Here is a 25,200-nt window from a genome sequence, read left to right on the forward strand (position 1 = left end):
CATTAACCCTCTTGAAGTGTGTCTTTTCATTGGTTAGAGTGAGCTGGGAATAATATTCCCATATCTTCTTCTATCCCTCCTTCTCTCCTAACTGCCCTTCTACATGTAGGCCTGGAAATTTTCTGGCTCTGGCAGCTACCCAAATGACATAGGACGTGAAAAAGAACTTCTAGGTATGTTGCACCTCCTTCATCTGCTTACAAATATTGTCAGACAGGATTTGTGGCCAATCAAAATATTGCTTCCCTACCAATATGGTACTCATAAACTGGAACATCCAGGGATGGAAATGCTTGCATTCAGGCTTGCCAAAGGCCCTGCTGAGCATAATAATCAAGTCCCTTTGAGGCTCTTTGAAGTCCGCCCTCAGGACCTCTATAGCTTTGAGCCCTGTTTTTCTCTCCTCTTCCAACCAGTTGGTATTCATGTGTCTTTTGCTGGCTGATACCTTCTCGTTCCATGTTTTCAAGGCCTCTTCTTCCGTTAGTAAGAATGCCTCTTCCCTAGTTGGGATTCCGAAAATGAACCCCAGCATATCTAGCAACAAGTCAATAACAGTCTTTCCCTGTGCATCAATGCATTTTCTGGTCCCTGGATTGTAGAATGGAGCGATGGTCATTATAAATTCTGGTGCTTGTAGCGACTGTGGGAATACAATAGCTTCCACAAGACCAGACCTCTTGATCCTTTGGTGCAGAGCATCTAGGTTGGGTTTATCCAATTGGGTTCCAATATCCCCAATTTCTATGTGACCCACTTCAGTGTCCATGACCCATTTGATTTGATCATCCAACTTCGAAACATAGACCTGTCCCTGATATTGGTATTTCATAGTGGCTGGAAGTCTCTCAATTTCTTTACCTCTCTTGTTGGTGGATGAGTCCATCTAACCACTGGAACCTGCAGGCAAAACACAAATTTTATTCCTCAGTACTAAACATAAATATTGATCCACTTCAGGACTTCGGGGTCCTGAGGTAAGCACAAAGGAAGAAGGCTCGAAACTCCGGGAATCTGGGGTGAAATGGACAGCGAAACCCAGAACTCCGGGGATCTGGGGTGGAACGGAAAGCGAAAACCTGGAACTCCGGGGATCCAGGGTGAAATGAACAGCGAAACCCAGAACTCTAGGGATCCAGGGTTCCGAGGTGGAACAGAAAGCAAAAACTCGGAACTCTGGGGATCCGGGGTTCTGGGGTGAAATGGACGATGAAACCCAAAACTCCGGGGATCCGGGGTGGAACGGAAAGCAAAAACCCAGAACTCCGGGGATTTGGGGTTCCGGGGTGGAATGAAAGCGAAACCTCGAACTCCGGGGATCTGAGGTGGAATGAAAGCGAAACCCGGAACTCTGGGGATCCGGGGTTTTGGGTTTCGAACGGAAGCGAAACTCGAAACTCTGGGGATCTGGGGTTCTAGGGGGGAAAGCAAGGGCACGCGCAAAAACTAAACACAAAAAGAAAACAAAAACACGAAAAGACATCTAATCTAGAAAAAAACAAGGAGAGAAAATTCACCAACCTGGTGAATCGAAAATTGAACAAACACCAAGAGAGAGAGAGCTCGGGAGTTTGGAGGTTCGCGACTTGGAGCTAGGGAGGAGAAGTTCTGAATGCACAAATGAACTCAAAAAGTTCATTATCTCCTATATATAGCCCCCCAAAAACCCTTCTGTTCGAAAATCATTAACACGACCCCGGGACTCTGGGGTCCCGAGGTTTCGAGGTCGACAGAAAGGAAAATAAAACTACCTCGGGACTCTAGGAGTCTGGAGTTCCGAGGTAAAACCAAAAAGGGACCTCGGGACTCCGAGACTTCGAAGTTTTGAGGTAAAACCAAAAAGGGACCTCGAGACTCCGGAGTTCCGAGGCAAAACCAAAAAGGGACCTTGGGACTCCGGGACTCCGGAGTTTCGAGGTAAAACCAAAAAGGGACCTTGGGACTCTGGGACTCCGGAGTTCCGAGGCAAAACCAAAAAGGGACCTCAGGACTCCGGGACTCTGGAGTTCCGAGGTAAAACCAAAAAGGGACCTTGGGACTCCGGAGTTCCGAGGTCGACACCAAAAAAGAAAAAAAAGGGGGTCCATATTTTGACTCAAGAAAACCTAGGGAAACAGATATGTTAGGCATAATAGGACCTTAGTAAGAGATGTATAGAGAGATACATGGAGAGAAAGAGGCAAAGATAAAGGTTCTTGAAAAATAGTAGAAAATGAAGGAGAGAGAGGGAGAGAATATTAGGTAAGGAGGGAGGGATGGATGACCTAGAGAGGGATATAGAGAGGGACCTAATTGGTAAGAGATAGATAGAGAGTTAGGTGGAGAGAGAGACAAAGATAGAGGTGCTCAAAAAGTAATAGTTCAAAGGTAGGAGAGAGTGAGATAATCTTAGTAGGGAGGGAGGGAGGACCTAGAGAGGGATATAGAGAGGGACCTAATTGGTAAGAGATAGAGAGAGGGGGAGGGAGAATTACATTAAGAGAGAGACAAAGATAGAGGTTCTCAAAAAAGAGTAGAAAAGGAAGGAGAGGGAGAAAGATAGGTACACCTGGAGGGAGTACCTAGAGAGAAATATAGAGAGGGACCTTGGTGTGCATGTGAGAGAGAGAAAGAGAGAGTTAGAGAGAGAGAGAGTTAGTTGGAGATAGATATATAAAGATAGAAGTGATTAAAACAATAGAAAAGGAAGGAGAGAGAGAGGGAGGGAGGGGGGACGTAGAGAGATATAGAGAGGGACCTTGGTAAGAGATAAAGAGAGTTAGGTTGAGAGAGAGACAAAGATAAAGGTTCTCAAAAAATAAATAGAGGGAGAGACCTAGGTGTAGATGTCTAAAATTGGTCAACGCTTGCGGAGTCATACTTTAACATTGGCGCATTGCCTTATTTTAGGGTTTTTGCATCACATTAACATTTCTCCTATGTCGCGCACTTGGTTTTTATCATTTGCGAGCATCAAGTCCTTGTTCTGCATTCTTTATTCATCTCGCTTTTGAATTTGGTCTTGTCGATAACAATCTTTAGTCATGATTTTGATCGATCTTATCCTGTCGCATCAATGTGCGTGTTCATTTTTCGTCATTTTGGACATCATCAATCCTAATTAGGGTTTTGTCCTCTTTTCAATCTTGTCATCTTGCGATCGATTCGTCATCAATCCTTGTCCTCTGGTCAATCTTGTCATTTTGTGATCAATTTCTCATCAATCTTGTCATCTTGTGATCGATTTGTCATCGATCATTGGCATTTTCAATCTTGTCATTTTGTGATCGATTTGTCATCAATCGTTGTCATTTTCAATCTTGTCATTTTGTGATCAATTTGTCATCGATCATCATCCTTCTCAATCATGTCAATTTGGATCAATTAGTCATTGTTCCTCATCAATTGGCACATTTATCAATCAAATCACTTATCAGCATTGGTCCTTTGTCAGTCAGAATCATGATCAAATCAAATCGATATCAATTATCTTTTGTCAAGACCTAATTGTTGTCCTTTCATTTTCTAGGGTTTCATGATTTATTCATTTAACCTTGTTTGTCATTTCTCCTTCTAGGTTAAATAGTTTATTTATCCTAAGTCTTCTTGTCACAATTAAATGTTTATTTAATTGGCTAATTAATTCCACCTCTTCTTGTGAATTAATTAATGAAGGAAAAATTGTTAATAATTCACTTATTTTTCTAATTTCATCAATTTCTAATTTCTCCTAATTCCTAATTTTCTAATTTTCATCAATTTCTAATTCATCTAATTTTCTATTTTCTCTAACATTTCTCCTAATTTCATGGGAAAGACATAGAAAATTTGTCATAATTTGTCATAATTGTCAATCAATCCATTTTGACATAGTAATTTGTCATAATTGTCAATCAATCAATTTTGCATTGAAAGTGTCAATTTGTCATAATTTGTCATATTTGTCATTCTTGATTTGAAATTTCCATTCGAATCAAATTCGTGCTAATCTTGTCTTTTCTCCAATTTGTCTATAAATTGGATGAATTTCTTCAATCAAAAGGTCGAATCAATCACGCTTCTAGTACCCTTATGTTGTCATCTCGTCTTGTCAATCTTGCTTTCACATTAGGCTTATGCACTTGAAGGTGAGATCCACAAAACAAAGCAATTTGAAGGAGAAAGAAGGACAATAGAGCCACATGAAGGAGACATCTGCATTTGGTTTGCTTAGATCTCATTTTGAATGTCTTGTCTTCATGTTTTCATTGAATGTAATTAGGATTTATCATTGCAATTTAGTTTTCGTGATTGAGCTAGGCTAATGTTTATATTGCTTTGATGATTTCCACATTTCCTATCTACACTAGGTAGTGAGAGTTAGAACTTCTAGAGAAAGGGAGAGACATATTAAAAGAGACAGAGAGGTAGATATCTTAATAGAGAGATAGAGACATATCAAGATAGATAAATAGGTAAAGATCTAGTTTAAGAGGGATCTTAGGAGGGAGAGAGAGATAGATAGGGATATAAAGGGTTTGGTAAGAGATGGAGAGAGATAAATATAGAGGTGAGAAAAAGAGTAGAAAAGGAAGCAAAGAGAGATAGCTTGAGATAGAGAAGGTTGGAGAGAGGAAGAGGGACAGGTAGGGAGGGAAAGAGGGAGAGGTAGAGGTAAAGAGAGTGGGTGAGAGAGAGGGATAGGTGGGAAGTGATCTCTAGGTAGAGGGTGGGGATTATAGCAAAAAATAAGGAACGACTTAAATTAAATGACATCCTACTACATGAAATAAATGCACACAATATATATTGTATACACCTAAAAATGGTCTGAAGATAGTTAATTAAATACACAGTTATTTGATTAATTCCCCTTCCCAATTAATTGAATTCACAAGCAATTTAATTAATTTATCTATTCATCTACTAAGTAAATAAATCTACATGATTTATTTATATAGTTCATTTCATGTCCCCTTTGATTAATTAATTTTAAATAAATTAATGTCCCCCCATATAAATCAATTATTCTAATCCCTAATTAAGATTAACAAACTCAAGTTTGTTGAGATTAATTACCATTTTCCAATTATTTGAATTTCTAAATTCAAATGAGCACATGGCTCCTAACTTTTAACCACCTAACCTAACCATCCCCTAACTTAACCCATTCCATCTAATCCTGGGTCTAACTAACCCTATCCTATCTTGCACATCCTAACCTCCCATGGTGTGGATATTCTCTCCTTGAGACACATGGCACTTTTGCCACATGTCTCCTCCCTTGGACACTTGCCCTCTCACAAGAAAGGCTCCTTGACACTTGTCACCACAGAGATGACAAGTGTCCCTTCCTCCATCCTCTTCTCCAACTTCCTCAATCTTGGCCCTTGATATCTTCATATCAGATCTGGATCGTCGATTCCTGCCACCTCAGCTTTGGCCTTGGAATTCCTATAAATATCCCCCATTTTGGAGCAATAAGGATCCCATCTCATATCAATTTAGGAATTGTTACTATAGGCATATCCATTCCTTGCATTCATTACTATAGGCAATTTGTATTTCAATTATCTAGTAATTAGCTTTTGGATTAATCATAGCATGTTAATCTAGTTTCTTAAATCATGCATTTCATATCATCTCCATAGTCAATCATGATCAAATAGCTACTCAACTCTTGAGTTGCCACTTTGGAGGTCATTTCTCTGCTAAGAGCCCATCAATCCAACACCTTCAAGGTCATAGAGGAAAATGGAACATTTCAAGGAAGGCTTATGGTTTGCATTTCTAATCTAGTTTTCAATTAAGCTTTTCAATTACATTTTATTGTCTCATTATATGTGTATGCCTCCTATATACTACATTTTTAGCATCACATATATAAGCACAAATCAATTGACCTAGATTAAATGACAATTTTGTTTCCACTAAGAGTTTAATTTTTTTGAATAATATTAAATAGAAAATAAAAGATGCATACCTTGTTTTTGTCTATAATATATTTATATTATTTCTTCACACAATATTTGTGCCCTTTCTACTAAATGCTTTCGTGCACTCTTATTTTTTGTTATCCTTCAATTTCTCATCTCCTTATTTGTAAAACATGACTTGACAATTCCTCTCTTGAAGATTTTCTCCTCCAAAGTTTTCCTTATAGAAAAAAAAAAGTGAATTTCTCTTGCTATATTGATTTTAAAAAATAAAAGAATAATTTCCTATTTATATGCACATGGAAATTAAAAAGGTCGGCTAAACCTTCGAACAAAGGTCAACTATTAAAAAATCTAATATTTTTTAATTGGGAAACCTTCATTCGAAGGTTGTCATTATCCATGTTGTTTGCACCATATTAGGGTCTTCACTTGAATATTCCTTCATTTGAAGGTACCTTCATACGAAGGGGTACCCTTCATTCAAAGGTACCTTCAAACGAAGGGGTCTTTGAGCAAAGCCCCTAAATTTTCACTTTCCGCCCTCCACTTGCAACTTTCTTCAATTTTTTGGCTTTGAAATAGTTTGAAGGTCCACATAGAATCAACTTGACAAACCAAGTTATAGAATGATAGTCATTGAAACAAGATTTTTGACAAGTATGATTTTAATATATTTGGTTTTATTATGTATTTGTTTTTAGTTTCAATGAACATAGATTTTTCACCAAATGTCAAGTTCTCTATTCTACACATGCGGAAAAATAGTAAATTAGTGAAAAAACTCTAGAAAATATCTAGGCACTAAGTATTGATGTCCTTGTTCCAACAATAAAAAAATTTGAACTTCGACACATACAAAACAAGTTATACTGGATATCATTCACCTATGTCTAAATTATAATTTGTTTGACTTCAAAATTCAATTAAAAAAATTATTGAAGAAAAACATCATAAAACCTAATGCAAGCGCTAGATATTAATGTTAACAATCTAAATTCAAAAGAATCAAAATTTTATCCTTTGTAGAAAAAAGTTGTGTGTGACATCATACACGTCACTTTTTAAAAATGTTGTTTACTATTAAAAACTAGTTATCAAAGGAGACACAAAACAATTACAATTTAGTTCCTTTTTTTTAAAATACATTTAGACTACAAACAAAATCTCACAAATCAGTAGTTTGCATCATCTTAAAATTCCTAATAGTTTAGCTATTATAGGTGTGAAAGTGAAGATTTAGTTCAAAATGTTAATTTCAATATCAAGTTTGGCCAAAAAGTGTAACCCGCTATTGTGAGATCACCAATTGACACCAATTGACTGTATCATTTTCAATACTTTCTCTTCTCTTTGTTGTTGTTACCAAAGTTTTAGGATGTATATTTAGAATTCCACTAATGTTTTTTGACATTCTTTTATTAAAATTTGTTTTATATAGCTCATTGTGTCACTTTCTTATATTTAGATCGACTCTTTTTTTTTCCAATAGGCTTAATAATACTTGCAACAATAGATATAACTTATTTAAGTGATTCATTTCTCTTTTTTGGTTTCACAAAAATGCGTAACTTTTTCATTTTTTTTTTTTAATTTCTACATTCTCATCAATTGCATCATGAGTTGACATTGAAATGCTAGCCTTTTCTATTGAAAAAAATCATTTATATAATCTATTTGCATGGGTTATTATTTGTCTCCAAGAAATCTTACCAAGAAGATTATCAAAGACGTCACTTTCAACTTTTAAACTATAATTTTCATTTTCACTAAAACATGGGATTTCATTCTCACTTTTTGTTCATATATAATTTCTTGAGGAATATAATTGATATCACTATTGGAATATCCAACTTCTTTAAAAAAGCAATATCCGTTGAACACACACCAGATGTTGAGAGGGGGGGGGGGTTGAATCAACATAGACTAAAATCTCAGACTCCAATATTACATCAACAAGCTTATTCCAAACATTCACATTAAAGAATATTAAATGCTAGCATCATAAAACATTCACACATGAACACCGATACTTCATACATGGAAAACCCAAACAAAGAAAAATCACGGTGAGCATCAACTCACATAATCAATCCACTATATAGAAATGTTTTACAAAAGGGAGCTCATTGCTTTAGACTTGTAGACCAAGGCTAACTACTTTGGACCATTCTGCATATCTCTTCTGAAGTTCTTATTCATCCCGCATTCAACAACTTTGTGCCCATATCCATTGCAAGCATAGCAATATCCATTAAAAGTTCTGACATTTTTATTTATATTCATTCTGCTTCTACATTCACTAGCCTTGTGCCCAAACTTGTTGCAATAATGATAATTTCCATTGAAAGAATAATTCCCTATTTGATTTCTACACTCATTTTTTGTGTGCCCTACTCCATTACATGAAAACAATTTCCTTTGAAAGATAAATATCTGGAAGAAACATGAATAGGACTCTGGTCCAACACAGACATTTTGAAACTCTGGTTAGGCATGAAATTCTTCTTATCATCAGTAGCATTCTTCATTTCATTCCCTTTTTCTTCATTGATCTTTGAGCATTCACCAAACTCTTCATTACTCTGAAACTACAAGACAAATTTATGAATCTCCTTTCCACCTTTCAATCTTATGCCATTACTAATCTAATCTTTAGCATCTTTGAGTTCCTTTTTCAAATTCATCACTTCTTCTTCCAATTTCGAACACTCTTTTGTCTTCTTATCTATCTTTGTTTCATATTCATCAATAGCCTTCTTTCCTTTATCTAATAAACCCCTTAATAATAAAATCTTCTCAACTGCCTTCTTATATTTGTCTCTGCGCTCATCCAGATTAGTCAATGCAGATCTCAATTCTCCTTCCATATCGACAACTCCTTCAACATCATCCCAATCACCTTGTGTTAGGATAACCGGTGGACAATTGAGGGGGGGGTGAATCAGTTGTCAATAGATTATAAAACTTTAAGCACACAAAACCTTTTACCGGAATGCATAAACCAAATACCGAAATAGAAGATATAATAATTAAGCATAAACATAAATCACAAAACAATTACCAACCATCCATAACACATAACACCATGATTTGTACGTGGAAAACTCGATAAAGGACAAAACCATGGTGGGAAGCCTATCCACAGTTAGATAATACTTCTACAACAAGTATGTGATTACAATAAGAGGGGCCAACAACCTAGAGCGTAGTGCTCATCACAAAAGGAGCCTCACTGACTACAAAATAAATCTAGACTACAATCCAGAAAGATGAATGAACTACAAGAATAGCATCTCCTATGCCTAAGTACAGTTTTGGCTAAGCTTAATACCAAAGGTCTTAAACCTCTTTTACAAACCCAATTCAATCACTAATGATCGACCAAAACCTTTGCATACGATTACAAATTTATTCACACACAAATAATCCCATAACCTTAACCCCACATACCATGATCTACAAAGAGATCTTACATCATATTTATACCAACCCAGGACTTAAACAATTAGGTCGGCCACCTAAAAGATAATACAATAGATCTGTTACATAATCTCGCAAACCAATGATAAACCAATTCGGCCCAAGACCGAAACAACATAAACCAAACAATAAATCCAACATGTGACACATCAGGAGCATCATCCAACACATTACATAAACCGGTCCATAACCTAACAGAATAACACCAGACCCAAAATAGGTCGTCGTAAGCCAAATAAAACACGATGATCAACTAGAACACGAACATGATAACCATCAACATCTTGATAACCTTCTAGAAGCCACACCAGCACCACTTATTAGATTCACCAAAAGATCTTCATCAAAGAGCTGCTGGTAGAACCCTTACCGGTAACCAAAAGGCTTACTAGAACATATGATAGCATCCAGATCATCAAATATATAACCAATTGAATGTGATACACATCAAGAACACATGAATAACCAATCCAAACCAATTCCAACAACCGGACCAAAACCAGAGACAAATCTCTAGATCAACATGATAATCCAACCACTCTACCAGAAGCTGATAGACAACAAAACAGCTAGTGTTGACATCAATAACAAACATCAATGCAACACATAATCAATTCCTCCAAATTGCCAACAATCTCCCCCTTTGGCATTTATGGCAACACTAGATGTGAAAAACATCCAAGTGCCAAGAAGTGCCAAACAAGTCTACCCCAATGGAAGACATCCAACAATCTCCCCAAAATGATATGACAATGAAGTTCTGAACCAACAAACCAAACCCCCCCTGTGAATGATATCTTTGTTAAGCTCTATTTTTCACATAAATATCTCTCCCCCTTTGACATCAATGCCAGAAATTTGACATAAACATTAAAGAAAAGTCATAAAACCTCTAAACCACACAACTGGCTACTTCCCCTGAGTAGTAGCTCCACCACATCAATCCATAAATGAATTATAGTACTAATAAATGCATAACAACTAATACCAGTCATCATCACTCAAGTCTACCGGAGGGGAAAAAACTCCCAATCTGTCTCTGAAGTACTCAAATGATTCCTTAGGCAAAGGTTTAGTGAAGATATCTGCAATCTTTTGTTTAGTGTTCACATAAACTAGTCTGACTTCATTTGCTTCCACCTTCTCCTTCAAAAAATTATACTTGATAGAAATGTGCTTAGTCTTAGAATGAAATACCAGATTCTTTGATATGTCAATAGCAATAGAGTTATCACAGTGAATAACTACTGGTTCATTACAATCCACCCTTATATCCTTCAACATTTGCTTCATCCATAGAACTTGTGTACAGTTAGTAGCAACAACAACATACTCAACTGCAACAGTAGATAAAGAAGTACATGATTGTTTCTTGTTGATCCATAAAACAAGTTTCTTTACAAGAAAGAAAGCTCCACCGGATGTGCTCTTCCGGTCATCAACATCTCCAGTCCAGTAAGCATTTGTATATGCACATAGTGTAAATTCATCATTTTTAGGATACCACAAACCATACTCAGTTGTTCCTTGCAAATACCTGCAAATCCTTTTTGCCGCACTCTCATGATTCTTTCTAGGATCACTCTGATATCTTGATACAATACAAAATGCATTCATTATATCCAATCTAGTCTGAGTCAAATATAACAAACCTCTAATCATAGATTTATACCTTGTAGCATTTATCAGAGTTGATGCATCATTCTTTGTCAATTTCTCACTTGTAACCATAGGGGTACCAACCAATTTGGAATTTTCCATACCAAATTTCTTCAACAACTCTCTAGCATACTTAGTTTGATAGATGAAAATACCTTTATCATTCTGAGGAATCTGCAAACCTAATAAAAATTTCATCTCCTCAATCATAGACATCTCAAATTCATTCTTTCTATTTTTTAGAGAATTCCTTACATAACTTGTCCTCACCTCCAAATATGATATCATCAATAAAGATTCCAACAATCAGTATGTCATCATCGGTAATCTTATAATATAAGTTACTGTCAGCATTACATTTAGTGAAACCAAGCTTCGAAAGATATTTGTCCAATCTAGCATACCAAGCTCTAGGGGCTTGTTTCAATCCATATAAAGCTTTCCTTAACCTGCAAACCATGTTTTTGTCATCTAAAAGTGAAAATCCATCTAGTTGCTCAATGTAAACTTCCTCTTAAAGATCTCCATTCAAAAATGCACACTTAACATCCATCTGATAAACCTTGTATTTCTTATGGGCAACATAAGCAAGAAATAATCTCACAGCTTCAATCCTAGCTACCAAAGCAAAAGTCTCATCATATTCAATTCCTTCCTTCTGAGAATATCCTTTACATACCAATCTAGCCTTATTCCTCACAACTTGTCCATCCTCATTCAATTTATTCCTAAAAACCCATATAGTTCCAATAACATTCTTATTTTTAGGTCGGGGAACTAAAGTCCATGTGTTGTTCTTCTCAATCTAATCTAATTCCTCTTCCATAGCTTTCATCCAACATCCATCTTTACAAGATTCAATAACTGATGTTAGGTCAACTTGAGAATTTAAACATAAGCCAACCTTCTTCTTGTCATTACTCCTTTGTTATTGTCTTCAATGATCTGATCTTTTGAATGATTAAACCTTACATACCTAGGAGTCTTCTGACTTTCTGTTCCTCTTCTCTGATCGACAATTACTATTGAATTTCCTGATACTGCCGAGGTAACTGGTTCAACATTCTGTTCCAGTACAGGTGCTATCGGTTCAGTTATGATCATTTCCACTTCTGGTTCTCTCTCATAAGTTCTAATTTGACCTTTGTACAACTCATCCACCTTAACATTATCACTTTCCACAATTCTCTGCAATCTTTTGTTATAACATCTATATGCTTTGCTTTCATTAGAATAACCAAGAAATATCCCTTCATCACATCTAGGATGAAACATTCCAATGGAATCATCTCTTTTAATATAGCTTTTACTGCCAAAGAATATGAAATACTTAATTGTAGGTGTATGACCAAACCATAACTCATAAGGTGTCTTACCGGTGTCTCCTTTGATATGAACTCTATTAAATGTGTATACCACCATGCTCACAGCTTCTCTCCAATAGATATGAGACAAATTAGCTTCCATCATCATAGTTCTGGCGACATCCAAGATAGTTCTAATCTTTCTTTCCACAACACCATTCTGTTGAGGTGTCCGAGGAGCAGACATATGTCTCCTTATCCCATGCTTCTCACAATAACTGTTAAATTCACCGGATGTAAATTCACCACCCTGATCTGACCTTAAGCATTTAATCTTCAACCATGTCTTTGTCTCAACTTTAGCTTTAAAGATCTTAAACTTTTCAAAAGCTTCAGATTTTTCCCTTAGAAAAGTAACCCACATCATTCTAGAATAGTCATCAATGATTAACATGAAATATCTCACCCTGAAAAATATTTATTCTAGTAGGACCACACAAATCAGTATGAATAAGATCAATAACATCATTAGATTTTTCTTGTATACTCTTAAAAGAAGTTCTAACTTGCTTTCCCATTTGACATTCTTTACATACCGAATTATAGGGCTTCACAATCTTAGTTATATCTCTAACAACCTTAGTTGAACTAATCTTTATAATGCAATCAAAATTCACATGACACAACCTCTTATGCCATAACCAACTCTCATCAACTTGTGCAATCAAACATGTACTCTCACCGAAGTTCAAATGAAAGATGTTACCTTTAGTCTGTGTACCGGTTGCAATCACCAATCCAAATCTGTTAATGATTTTGCATTTTTCGTCCTTGAACTGTAATTGAAATCCCTTATCCACCAACTATCCTACACTCAAAAGATTATGCCTTAAACCTTCAGCATAATAAATATTATCAGTGTTATGCTTACCATCCAATGATATAGTTCCTCTTCCTCTGATCATACATGCTTTGTCATCTCCAAATCTAACCAGTCCACCATCAAATTCTTGCAAAGATAAAAACTTCCTTTTATCTCTAGTCATATGATGTGAACATCCACTATCTATCACCCTTTCATCCCTGTCTTCAATTTTAGTTGCAAGGGCCTTTTCCTCATTTTGAACAACAGGTGCCAAAGCATCTTCCTTGATAGCCAAAAATACCCATTCCTTTCCACTACCGGATACACTAGCTGAATCTTGTGCCGATTTATCATGAGAATTAGTCACACCTTCCTCATCCACATAGTAACATGATTTGTCTTTGTTTCTCTTGTACTTATGCTTGTTCTAATAATCATTGTTAGGCCTAAAAGATTTTCTACCTTTCTTTTCAAATGTTGAATTCCTTTCAGTACATCTAGATGCAAAATGACCTATCTTATTACATGCAAAACATTTAAAAGGTGATTTTCCTTCATACTTACTTCATGTTGGACCTTTAGGTATTCTTCTAGCAAATAGGGCTTCAAGTTTCTCAAACTCATCATCTTCTTTCTTCATTTCCTCCAGTTCCTTCGCATATAAAGCTTTCCAATCACTCTTGTCGATTGATGATGCAGATGTGTGAAAAACAAATTCAATCTTTGCAGCTCCTTGAGGACCAAATTCTTCAAGCTCAAAAGCAGATAATTTTCCAACCAAAGTATCCATGTTAAGAGAAATGTTAGCCATTGTTCTCAGCTCATTAATTGTAGTAGCCTTTATCTTGTAAGTCGGTGGCAAAGCTCTCAATACTTTAGAAACAATCTCATCTTCGCTCAAAGATCCACCACAACACTAAATTCCCATAACAATTTTATTAACTCTTTCCATAAAATCAATAATCTTTTCATCTTTAGATTCTCATACCTTACCTGGTAACCATCAAGTTTAGCAATTTTAACAGTAGGGTCACCTTCATTTAGAGCCTCCAACTTATCCCATATAGCCTTCGTAGATGATTGGTCAATTAATCCCATAATTTGTTGATCAGAAAGTACACTTAAGAGTGCTTCTCTAGCTCTACAATCATTCTCAATGTCCTTATCCAAGGTTGTTGGAGAAGGATTGCCAGATGTAGGATTATGAGGAGTATAGCCTTTCTCCGTGACCTCCCAAATCTCTTTCCCAATACATCTCAAATGGGTTTTCATCTGAATCTTTCATACTATTGGCATTCTACACTTTTATGAGAATAGTTGATGTTGTCATTGATGGCAACCATCTGGCAACCAACTGACAGATACTGGCACCGACAATAGATTTCTACATACACTGACAGACACTTCACCGACATTGACAACAATGCATATCGGCACTCAGGCCGACATGGAATAAACTTTTGTTTATTGTATTTTAATATAAATATCTTTTGTAAGCCGACATGGTAGATTGTAATAGACTCATATATGTATAAGATCTTATAGGTCATTTTAAATATGGCATGAGAGATAGAGAAGAGAGAGATATGATGTATAATTTTGTATAAGGTGATATAATTGACAACGAAGGTTTTGGTTATTGTCTGAGCTTAAACTGGTACTGAACCTGGCATATGAGATGTTGTTTTGAGCAGTACATTGTATTGGATTTGATAATCCATTTTGTAGTCAGTGTGACTCTTTTTGAGCAGTGAGCTCTAGGGTGTTGGCCTCCCTGCATGTGCAAGCCCCTCATTGTAAGTAGTATTTATTCATTGGCTAGTGAGTAAATATTGTGGGTCACAAATCCCACCAAGTTTTTTCCCACACTGGGTTTCCTCGTTAAATATCTTGTGTTATGGTGTGTTTCTATGTTGTATCTATTATTTTTGTTTATTGCAATAATTCTTATTTACCGGTACACTGTTTTGGGATGCAAAGTTTTAAATAAGTTTAAATATTTTGCTAACTAGTTAGACACTGATTCACCCCCCCCCCTCTCAGTGTCTTTGGGACTGTCATTGAATCTAAGAATTGGTATCAGAGCCTGGTCCTCTATTTTCAAAAGCCTAATAGCTTGAGGAAGATTTTGACACCGGTACAGATGGAGAACTTAAGAAAATAGTTGGAAGGAGCTCTTGAAGATTATGATGCAGAAAAATTGAAGAATATCAAACTTGAAGATGATCTGAGGATTGCACAGGAATTCATTAAAGGACTTCAGGAGAACTTTGCTATAGCACAAAATAAAGGAAAAGAACTTCATGAGAAGATGCAGAATGATGATGATGAAAAAGAAACTCTTAGAGACATTGCAAACAAGTTGAGACAAGAAAACAATAATATGAAGAATGAAATGCAAGATATGACTATGAGATTATGTAAAGATATTGAAGATAGGAAGAAGAATGAAGAAGACTTGACTAGGAGACTTAATGTTGCTGGAAATGAAAATTTGAGACTTAGTCATGAAAATGATATGTTGAAGACAAATCCGATTCACACGTAACATGATAAAACTGAGCTTATGAGACAAGTTGGAATTATGGAAAATGAGTTGGCTACTGCAAATAAACACAAAGAAAAATTCAATAAAAGTTCAGAGGAGCTTGATGACATGCTGAAAAGTCAGAAGCCTAATGGAGATACTAATGGACTTGGATTTGAACATGGAGAAAGTTTTGGTACTGCAAACAATCAAGATCAGAACAAACTGGTAAGACAACCTAATGCTTATAAATTTAATGGCAAATGTTTCAATTGCAACAAATATAGTCACAGAGAAAATCAGTGTAGATTTAGAAATAATCAGAATATGAACTCACCCACCGGTCAATGTTCCAAATGAAACAAAGTTGGTCATAATTCAAAAAACTGCAGAATGAATGTGAAATGCTATGTTTGTGGAAGATTTGGACATTTATCTAATCAATGTAGATCACAAACCAGTCAAGGATATGGAAAGGCTATTCAGAGGAATAATGTAACTTGTTATGCTTGTAAAAAGATTGGACATATTGCTAAATTATGTAGAAGCAAGAATGCACCAACAAACAATATGAGATCTAGCTTGAAGGGAAAAGAGAAGGTAGAAAAAGTAAAGCAAGAATTTTCTAAACAGTGGATTAAGAAAAGAGATCAGAGAACTGATGAAATGATCTTTGCACCGGTAGAACAGAGTAACTCTCCACTGACAGGAGACTCTTCATCTAACTGAGGAATAATCCCTTAGGGGTATGGTAGCGAATTGAAAAACATGCATTCTACCCTCGGTTAATGGTGAGAATATACATTTGTTCTTTACCGACAGGTGTGTTAAGTTTTCACTTAACCAATGAGCATTTAATGATGTTTTAGAGAACATTTTGGCTATAAAGCACCGAGAAACCCTCATTTCAAACTCACCGAGCATTCAAACTTTCTATGAGCATGAAATCGAGCAAAGACATTCAAGGCGAATCTGAGAAGTGTTTTTCAAGCATTTAGCAAACATCCAGATAAGAGGTATTTTTCATAATGGCTGCTTCATCTTCTGTTCCTGAATTTTTTCTAAACCCTACCATTGTGGAGAATGTGAAATGCCCTAGGCCCGTATTCAAAATAATTCCTGAGATTGCGAAGCAAGATGACTCTGTAGGAGCTTTTTCAAAAATACCTAAGGGTGTAGAATTTGCAGAAGACTCTAGGATTTACATACATTGCAATATAGAAGACCTAGGATATGAGGAGTTAATAAAAATGTTTAACAAGGTCATTTGTGATGAACATGAATTGTTAAACCCGAACATAAGATTGTGGAAACTTTAGGTTTTGTGGAGATACTGAATATCCCTCAATTTCCAGAGGAAGTGGTAAGGATTGTATTGAGTAGAGCACATGGAGAATTCTTATGGTTGGATTCTATTTGTAAGATAACCCGACAAGCAATTAGGGCAATTACTGGTTTACCCTCAAATGGTAGTAGACCTGATAAGACAAAGAAGATTCCCAAAAAAATGGTGACAAGCCTAACCGGAGCAACATCTGACAATAGATCACTTAGAGTAAATGACATTAAGGACATTAATGTGAGATATGTAAGTATGGTCCTTGGATACAAAGCCACACATGCTAACAGACTCAATTCTGTTTCCAGTCTTTATATTTATAGTGCATATGAAATGATGAACAACAATGCTAAGATACATGTGTGTGAATGGTTAAAAGATGAGCTTGTTGATAACCTGAAAAAGATTAAGGGAGACAAAAAGGGTACTTTCCGCTTTGGAAACCTTCTGGTATGTTTTATGTTATATTTCACCAAAGAGATCCCCGATACAGGACAAAAAGACTTTGGTTATGATATACCGGTAGGAAAACAACTACAAGAAGCTTTTACCGACATGGGAACTGATAGAGATAATAACATAATAGATTACTTTAAAACTTTCCTATCTAAGATGAGAGCTAGGGAAAGGATTCCTCAGAGAATAGTTGAGAAATATGACAAGCAAATCTGTTTTGTCATTAAAAGAGATGAAACTTGGATGGAAGCAGTAAGCCATAAAACTATTTGGGTTACTAAAATGGGTTATGAGGTTGATATACATATTCTATAAACATATGCAAAAGCACTGCTTGAAGCACTTAGAGAACCATTTGAGGAAATATTTGGAAGTGCTAAAACCATAGCTAATAAAGTGTCAATGGAGAAAAATAAGAAGAAAAGAGACAAATTCATTAGGGATGCATCCAAGAAAGAACATGAAATCAAAGAAAATGTCATGAATCTTAGTGGCATATTGGCTAGTGAGATAAAAGGACTTCAACCGGAGGCACATATTTCACCGCTTGACACATCTTCTGACAGTGACAATGGGAAGGCTGTTGAGTTCAAAAGAGTGGAAAGGAAAAGGAAAGCCTTACCGGTACCTTCTCCTACTTCAAAGAAAACAAGAACATTAAGGAAGAAACAACAGGCGGTTAGGGAACCAAAGAAGAAGCTTACTCCAAAGAGAAAACAGGCACCGATTACCCCTTCATTGAATGATCTACTTAATGAAGTTACACATGAGGGAAATCTGTCAAATGTGAACAAGTTATATCAATCTTTCAATAACACTGATAGGGAAACTATTGAAGAAAGCATTGTTATTCTTTATATATTTATAAGAAAGTTTTGATTGAAGTTATTGATGAGCTACCAAATGATCTCTACATGAGACTAGAAGCTAAAAGGCTATCAGTGATGGAATTAGATAAGAAATTGAAAGTTGAAGCACTCTTGGTTGTTCACCTGGTTAACTCCAAGGAAGAAATAGATGAACTTATTTATGAGGCTAGCTGATCAGTATTTTCTAGTGGACATCGGCAAGTGAGCCTGATGGCTGGAAGAGTGAAGGAAATTGCAGAAGAAACAACGGATAATTGGAATATATTCTTTGCAGAGAAAGAAAAACAAGAGGAAAAGAACAGACCCAAGAAGACATTTAAGGTTTATCAAAAGGACAAAGGTAAAGGAAAAAATGTTGGTGTTCCAAACATTAAGATTAATGACAATCTTCCACTGCCACCTTTGGATACAACACCGGTACACTCAAAAGATCCACCGGTTATTGACACTGAAGGAATAAGACATGATGATACTAATCCTGAGTTGGAGATACTTTTTACAATGAATGTGGATATCTCAAGAGGTAAACATTGTTGTGGATAAGGAAACCTCTGAAGTTAAGTCAGACAATGTTGACACTAGCAACATAGCAGAGGAACTGATACAAACTATTGAAACTGAGACATCAACACAAACAAAGAAACTGACACAGACTGAAAAACCTACTGAAGATAAAGGTACTAGCACAGGGCCACCGGAGACAGAGAAACCGACAGAGAAACAAACTGAGGCAGAGGTACACACGGAGACAGAGAAACTGGCAATCACAGAAACATTGAAACAGTCTGAGAAACCTTTAAAGGTTGAGATGCAAACACATACTGATCCACAAGAAGAAAATACAAGCGAAATGGACACATTTGATGGAAGCAAAGAGGTAATAAAAATGATTGGTCAGACATCTGGCACATCTACAAGCGAATTCAGACCTACCAATGTTACAGAGGTACTTTTGGATTTTATTAAGAAGATAACCGATTGCAATGCATTGGCCTATAAGGCAATTGATAACATACTACCCATTGTTAAGATGGTTGCACCAAATTGTAACATAGATCACATTACTGATTCTTTGGGTAAATTGGACACATTGTCCAAATTTATTGCTAATAATGCAATATCTATTGATAAGGTGAATGAGGACACAATTAAGGAGAGAGTTGAAAAAAAAGAGAAAAAGGCATTCTTTGAAGACACTATAAAGAAATGTACAAAACACTTAAATACATTATTACTGGTACTTAATTCTACAATTTTGGAGTACAAGGAGCTATACAGGGAAACATGCAAACCTCACCTTTTGACAGAAGACATTGATAAGGAGATCAAGGAGACACAAAAAGAATTGATGACATAGAAGATAATATAATTGGTTCATCTAGACATATATCAGTTTTTGAGCAAGAAATGGCAGTTTTTGAGGAGAAATTAGAGAAACTTGAGAAAGAGAAGGCAAGGATAAGGTCAAATGCCCAGGAACTTAAAAATAAACTTGGTCCTAAGTTGGACAATCTTATCACTCAGAGAATTGAAATATCTAAGGCATTAGTTCAAGGAGAGCGATCACCGAAGGAACACATGCATTATCTCACCGACATGATCCAACAGATTGAGGCAACTTTGAATGATAGCAAAAGGTTTATGCAGAGTCTGAATTTAGTTTTGGTAGATATTTTTTAGATTGTAACCAGCCGGTTATAGACTTTGAGGTGAAATTTTTGCACTCGTTTGATTATTTTTGACAACCTTTGTTATTTATGTCAAAGGGGGATTAGTGGAGAGAAAAATACTTGTACAGAGGAAATCACTTGCTCAGGGGGAGCACATCTTTTTGGAATTCAGTTTTTGGAAACAGTTTTTGGATTTTTCTCATTAGTGTTGCCATCAATGCCAAAGGGGGAGATTGTTGGCATTGTACACTCTTATGAGAATAGTTGATCATGTCATTGATGGCAACCATCTGGCAACCAACCAGAAGATACCGACACCGACAATAGATTTCTACATACACCGGCAGACACTTCACCGCCGACATCGGCAACAATGCATATCGACATGGAATAAAATTTTGTTTATTGTATTTTAATATAAATATCTTTTGTAAGCCAACATGGTACATTGTAATAGACTCATATATGTATGAGATCTTATAGGTCATTTTAATTATGGCATGAGAGATAGAGAAGAGCGAGATATGATGTATAATTTTGTATAAGGTGATATAGTTGACATCGAAGGTTTTGGTTATTGTCTAAGCTTAAACCAGTATTGAACCTGACATATGAGATGTTGTTTTGAGCAGTACATTGTATTGGATTTGATAATCCATTTTGTAGTCAGTGTGACTCTTTTTTAGCAGTGAGCTCTAGGTTGTTGGCCTCCCTGCATGTGCGGGCCCCTCATTGTAAGTAGTATTTATTCATTGGCAAGTGAGTAAATATTGTGGGTCACAAATCCCACCGAGGTTTTTCCCACACTGGGATTCCTCATTAAATATCTTGTGTTATGGTGTGTTTCTATGTTGTCTCTATTATTTATGTTTATTGCAATAATTCTTATTTACTGGAACACTGTTTTGGGATGCAAAGTTTTAAATAAGTTTAAATATTCTACTAACTGGTTAGACACTGATTCACCCCCCCCTCTCAGTGTCTTTGGGACTGTAATTGAATCTAACACATACCCTATAATTTGTCAAATCAAGCTTAGAGGTTTCTCTCTAGAAAATAGATGCAGTTGAACTATTAGGTGCTGTATATGGTGAAAATGGATAACAATAATAACAATTATTGAAAGGCTAAATGAATTCAACCACAAAACCCTAGCCTAACAATGAACAAAGATCCACCGTAACATATGAAGATTACCTAAGATAATGCAAATAACTCAAAATCACAAAGATTATACCATCACATGTCCAATAGGGTTTGGATCTCCATTCTTCCTATCTCCATTGATCTTGCTTGATATATTTGCTCTCAGATTTTTGTATGCACAAGAGCTCAACAAAGAACGGAATGTGGTTGCAAGTAGGATCGTAGTGTAGCCAAGTCTTCAAGATTAGTCATTAGGGTTTGACAATGAAGGAGGCATCTTCTTAAATAGAAGACACAATATGAAATGGAGGGATAAGATTGAGAGGTGTAAAAGGAGGTCGGCTAGGATTAGAGGGTAGGTAAAAGAAATAATAAAATAATGAAAGGGGTAGGTAGTGTAGGAATTAAGAGATGAATGACATGTGTCATGGGTAGAAAAGGTTAATGAATTAATTAAATAAATAAAGATTTATTTAATTAATAGAAGAAGTAGGATCATTAAATAAATAAGATATTTATTTAATTTAGGAAAAGGATAATTTAAATAAATAAATGTATTTATTTAAATGAGAAATAAGGCTAGAAGAGGATAAATGAATTAATTAAATAAATAAAGATTTATTTAATTAATAGAAGAATTAGGCTTAGATAATTAAATAAATAAAATATTTATTTATTTAATTAGACTGGACAATTTTAGGTGTCTACATTTTGCCCCTCTTTGAGACAATGCGGCTTGTCGCGTTGTTTCAAAGAAGATAAGATGAACTAATACAGAGTTGCCCCAGAATGGGAATGATATGCCCCCTCGAGAGATTGGATGAAAATGTCTGAAAAGATTGCAGACAATCTCTCGATAAGAAAGAAAGGCTAGAATGGATAGACCGAATAAAGTGACAGAGTCACGGGATGAAGAAGACTGACTCGGGAAATGAAGGCGAGGGCAAGGGTAGGCTATAAGATAGACCACGGGCAAAAGACATCCTCATTGTCATCTGCACCCTCACGAGATCATAGTGCAGAGCAAGAAAAGAGCAGCAACAGTTAGCAGCAATGGCTTTCGTACACAGATTCGACCGCGTTCATCGATTTCAGAGGCCAGCAGAGGTAGGAGAGCCGGTACGTACCACCAAACCTCCTCGTACTTTGACGCATTTCAATTTTGTCATTAATGCATAGTAGGTAGCAATAAATGCACTTAGGAATAGGGCACAAAAAAGTGCAAAAACGTGCAACCGCGTTTGTGTCGGTGTTAGGCGCGTCTGTGTCCGCCAGGCGTGTCTGTGTCGGTTCCAGGCGCGTTTATGTCCTGTAGGGGCGTTTATGTTCCCAAGTCACGTCTGTGAGTAATTTAGGCGCATTTGTGAGGTAGAAACGCGTTTGTGAGTTAAAAGCGCGTTTATGTGTGAAAATGCATGGTTTTGGTCTTCTAGGTCAAATCGACAGTTCTGTGATGAACATACATTGTCGATTGGATAAGCTGCTGAGAGGATACACTCAAGCAGGTCCTCTAGGAAGGCTAGGATAGATCAAGGCACTTTGTGATGAACAGTGAGTACCAAGATAGAGTACTTTGTGATGAACAGGGAGTACCCAAAGGATGAGCAGCACTTTGTGATGAACAGGGAGTGCTAAATGTGAGTAACACTTTGTGATGAACAGGGAATGTCACACATGTAGTACTTTGTGATGAACAGGGAGCACTACTAGGATAGATAGCAACACTTTGTGATGAACAGTGAGTGTCGCTAGGATAGATAACCATATGCATTGAGATAGCGAGTAGCATTTTGTGATGAACAATGAATGCCACAATGACTGACATGATTGATTGTTTGACTGCAGGAGTATCTACCTATGTTAGAGTCACGGGAGAGATTCCTGTCCACACAAAGATTGCGACCAGAGTTGTCGTTTGAGGATAGAGCGGCGATCGAGGAGATGGGCCTTAGACATGTACTATATGTGCCTGAGTTTCGGGCGAACATGGGACTGCTGACTGCGCTGGCGGAGAGATGGCACTCCGAGACATGCACATTTCATTTGCCGATGGGGGAGATGACAGTGACCCTTGAGGATGTTTACAGGATATTGCACATACCGATCGATGGAGAGTTGATCCCATACGATCGTGATGGAGACAGAGAGGCACTGAGACGGGTGTTCCAGGATCTCGGGCTAGAGATGAGAGCAGGGCACGTGGCATGGGATACCATGACTGCGACAGGGTTAGCCTTGTCAGCTGTGATCGGAGGAACCATCAGTGGGTTCTTGTGTCCAGATAGGGCGACACGGGGGTTGGCAGTTGGCTGGGGAGGAGCACTGGAGATATTGGTGACCGAGCACACTAGATATGCATGGGGTCCATGTGTCTTGGCACATCTGTATTATGAGCTGCACCAGTTCGTCTACCATGGATCAGTGGGATTGGCTTGTGGAGTGACGCTGCTACAGGTGTGGGCATACGAGCATCTGCGATCACACGGCCGATACACTTCAGAGGCAGGGGTCATGGACGGAGTTTTGTGCATCTTTATGATATGATTACTTCACAGCCTCGGATTGGTAGGTTAGAGCACTGGAGGCGTGTGATAGATGACATTGATGTAGTCATCTGGAGGCCGTACCTGGGGTGCGAGGAGTGGGAGGATGACGCAGTGGAGCTGCCTTATACCTTCAGGAGCATATATTTGATCAGGCGGATGCCTTACATACTGGAGAGATAGCTGGTGGACAGGGTATGCCGACAGTATGGCAGGATCCAGAGGATGCCACGAGGCTCGGGTATGTATGCCCGTACAGTCAGGGATCAGGCACAGTTTGGACCGCTGTTGTTATATGATCAGGCAGTTACACAGCTGGCAGAGATGGTGCCCCTACCTTGGGATATGTGGCCAGAGATTGAGGATGCAGGTATGGATGCAGAGTATTCCGCATATTGGGCAGAGCATCCATTCCCGCGATTGACAGATCCAGGGGAGCTATTGGAGGGAGAGGTAGGAGGAGATGATGATGATGATGGTGGAGGCGATGGAGGCCGTGGCCGACGGAGGCGGAGGGGAGTAGTAGGGGAGAGGAGGGTGGCACCTCGGAGGGAGGGGGGACAGGAGGGACAAGCCCAGGTGGTGAGGAGTCGCGGTGGATTGCCCCTGCAGGTACCAGCAGCACAGGGTCCTAGAGCACAGGGACCGAGATAGGGACAGGTACAGGGACAGGTGCCAGTACAGGCACAGGGACAGAGACAGGTACAGGTACAAGCACCCGCAGAGGTAGAGCCACAGGCAGAGGCAGAGGGTGGGGATCCAGAGGAGGATGAGCTGATTGAGCTCAGGGAGATCTGCCAGGGCCAGGCAGATGAGATCCAAGAGTTGGAGAGGGAGAGGGATCGTCTCAGGATCAGGCTCAGGGACACTGAGTAGGAGAGGGATCAGGCTATCCAGCGCTACATTGAGGCTGAGAAAGCTCTGAGGGCAGGGAGGCAGGCGGCAGAGGACGCAAGAGCAGGCTACGCATATGTCTTGCGAGCCGGAGAGGAGATAGGTTACTGGAGGGACCTCTACTATGGTGTAGTGCCAGCAGATCAGCGGGCGAGGAGCTTCCATAGACCATCGCGGACAGCGACAGCTATGGGAGGGAGCCGGAGGAGACAGGCATCAAGTGGTGGGGTCATGGGTCCTCCACCACCACCAGACAGGGGGGACAGGCAGGGTGATCCTGGAGCGGGTCCTTCTATAGCTCAGCGTTCGTCGAGGCCAGGCGGCTCCGAGGGAGGGAGTTCATCATAGCCATAGAGGGCTCCCTTGTATCAGTATATGTACCATTTTTGTATTGTAGACACATGTGGGTGATTTTGTAGCTATATGATTTTTGACATCATTGTATCATGACACATTTGGTTATATATGAGAGATGATTCATTTTTGCGGCAGCTATATGCATGTGTACCTTATGTGATGAGATGTTCTTATGTGATACATGTTTTATGATA

General features: G+C 37.8%; 1 protein-coding gene across 1 annotated transcript in view; it reads left to right on the forward strand.

Moving 5' to 3' along the window:
* The first annotated feature begins 1,024 nt into the window (after window positions 1-1,024).
* LOC131050858 (uncharacterized) overlaps window positions 1,025-25,200 on the forward strand; it is a 44,983-nt gene continuing 20,807 nt past the window's right edge. Inside the window, exon 1 of the mRNA XM_057985157.2 lies at window positions 1,025-1,197. Coding sequence (XP_057841140.2) covers window positions 1,025-1,197 — 173 coding nt within the window. The remainder of the gene's footprint in view (window positions 1,198-25,200) is intronic.

The sequence above is a fragment of the Cryptomeria japonica genome, chromosome 1 (genome assembly GCF_030272615.1).
Source record: "Cryptomeria japonica chromosome 1, Sugi_1.0, whole genome shotgun sequence".
Taxonomy (NCBI): Eukaryota; Viridiplantae; Streptophyta; class Pinopsida; order Cupressales; family Cupressaceae; genus Cryptomeria; species Cryptomeria japonica.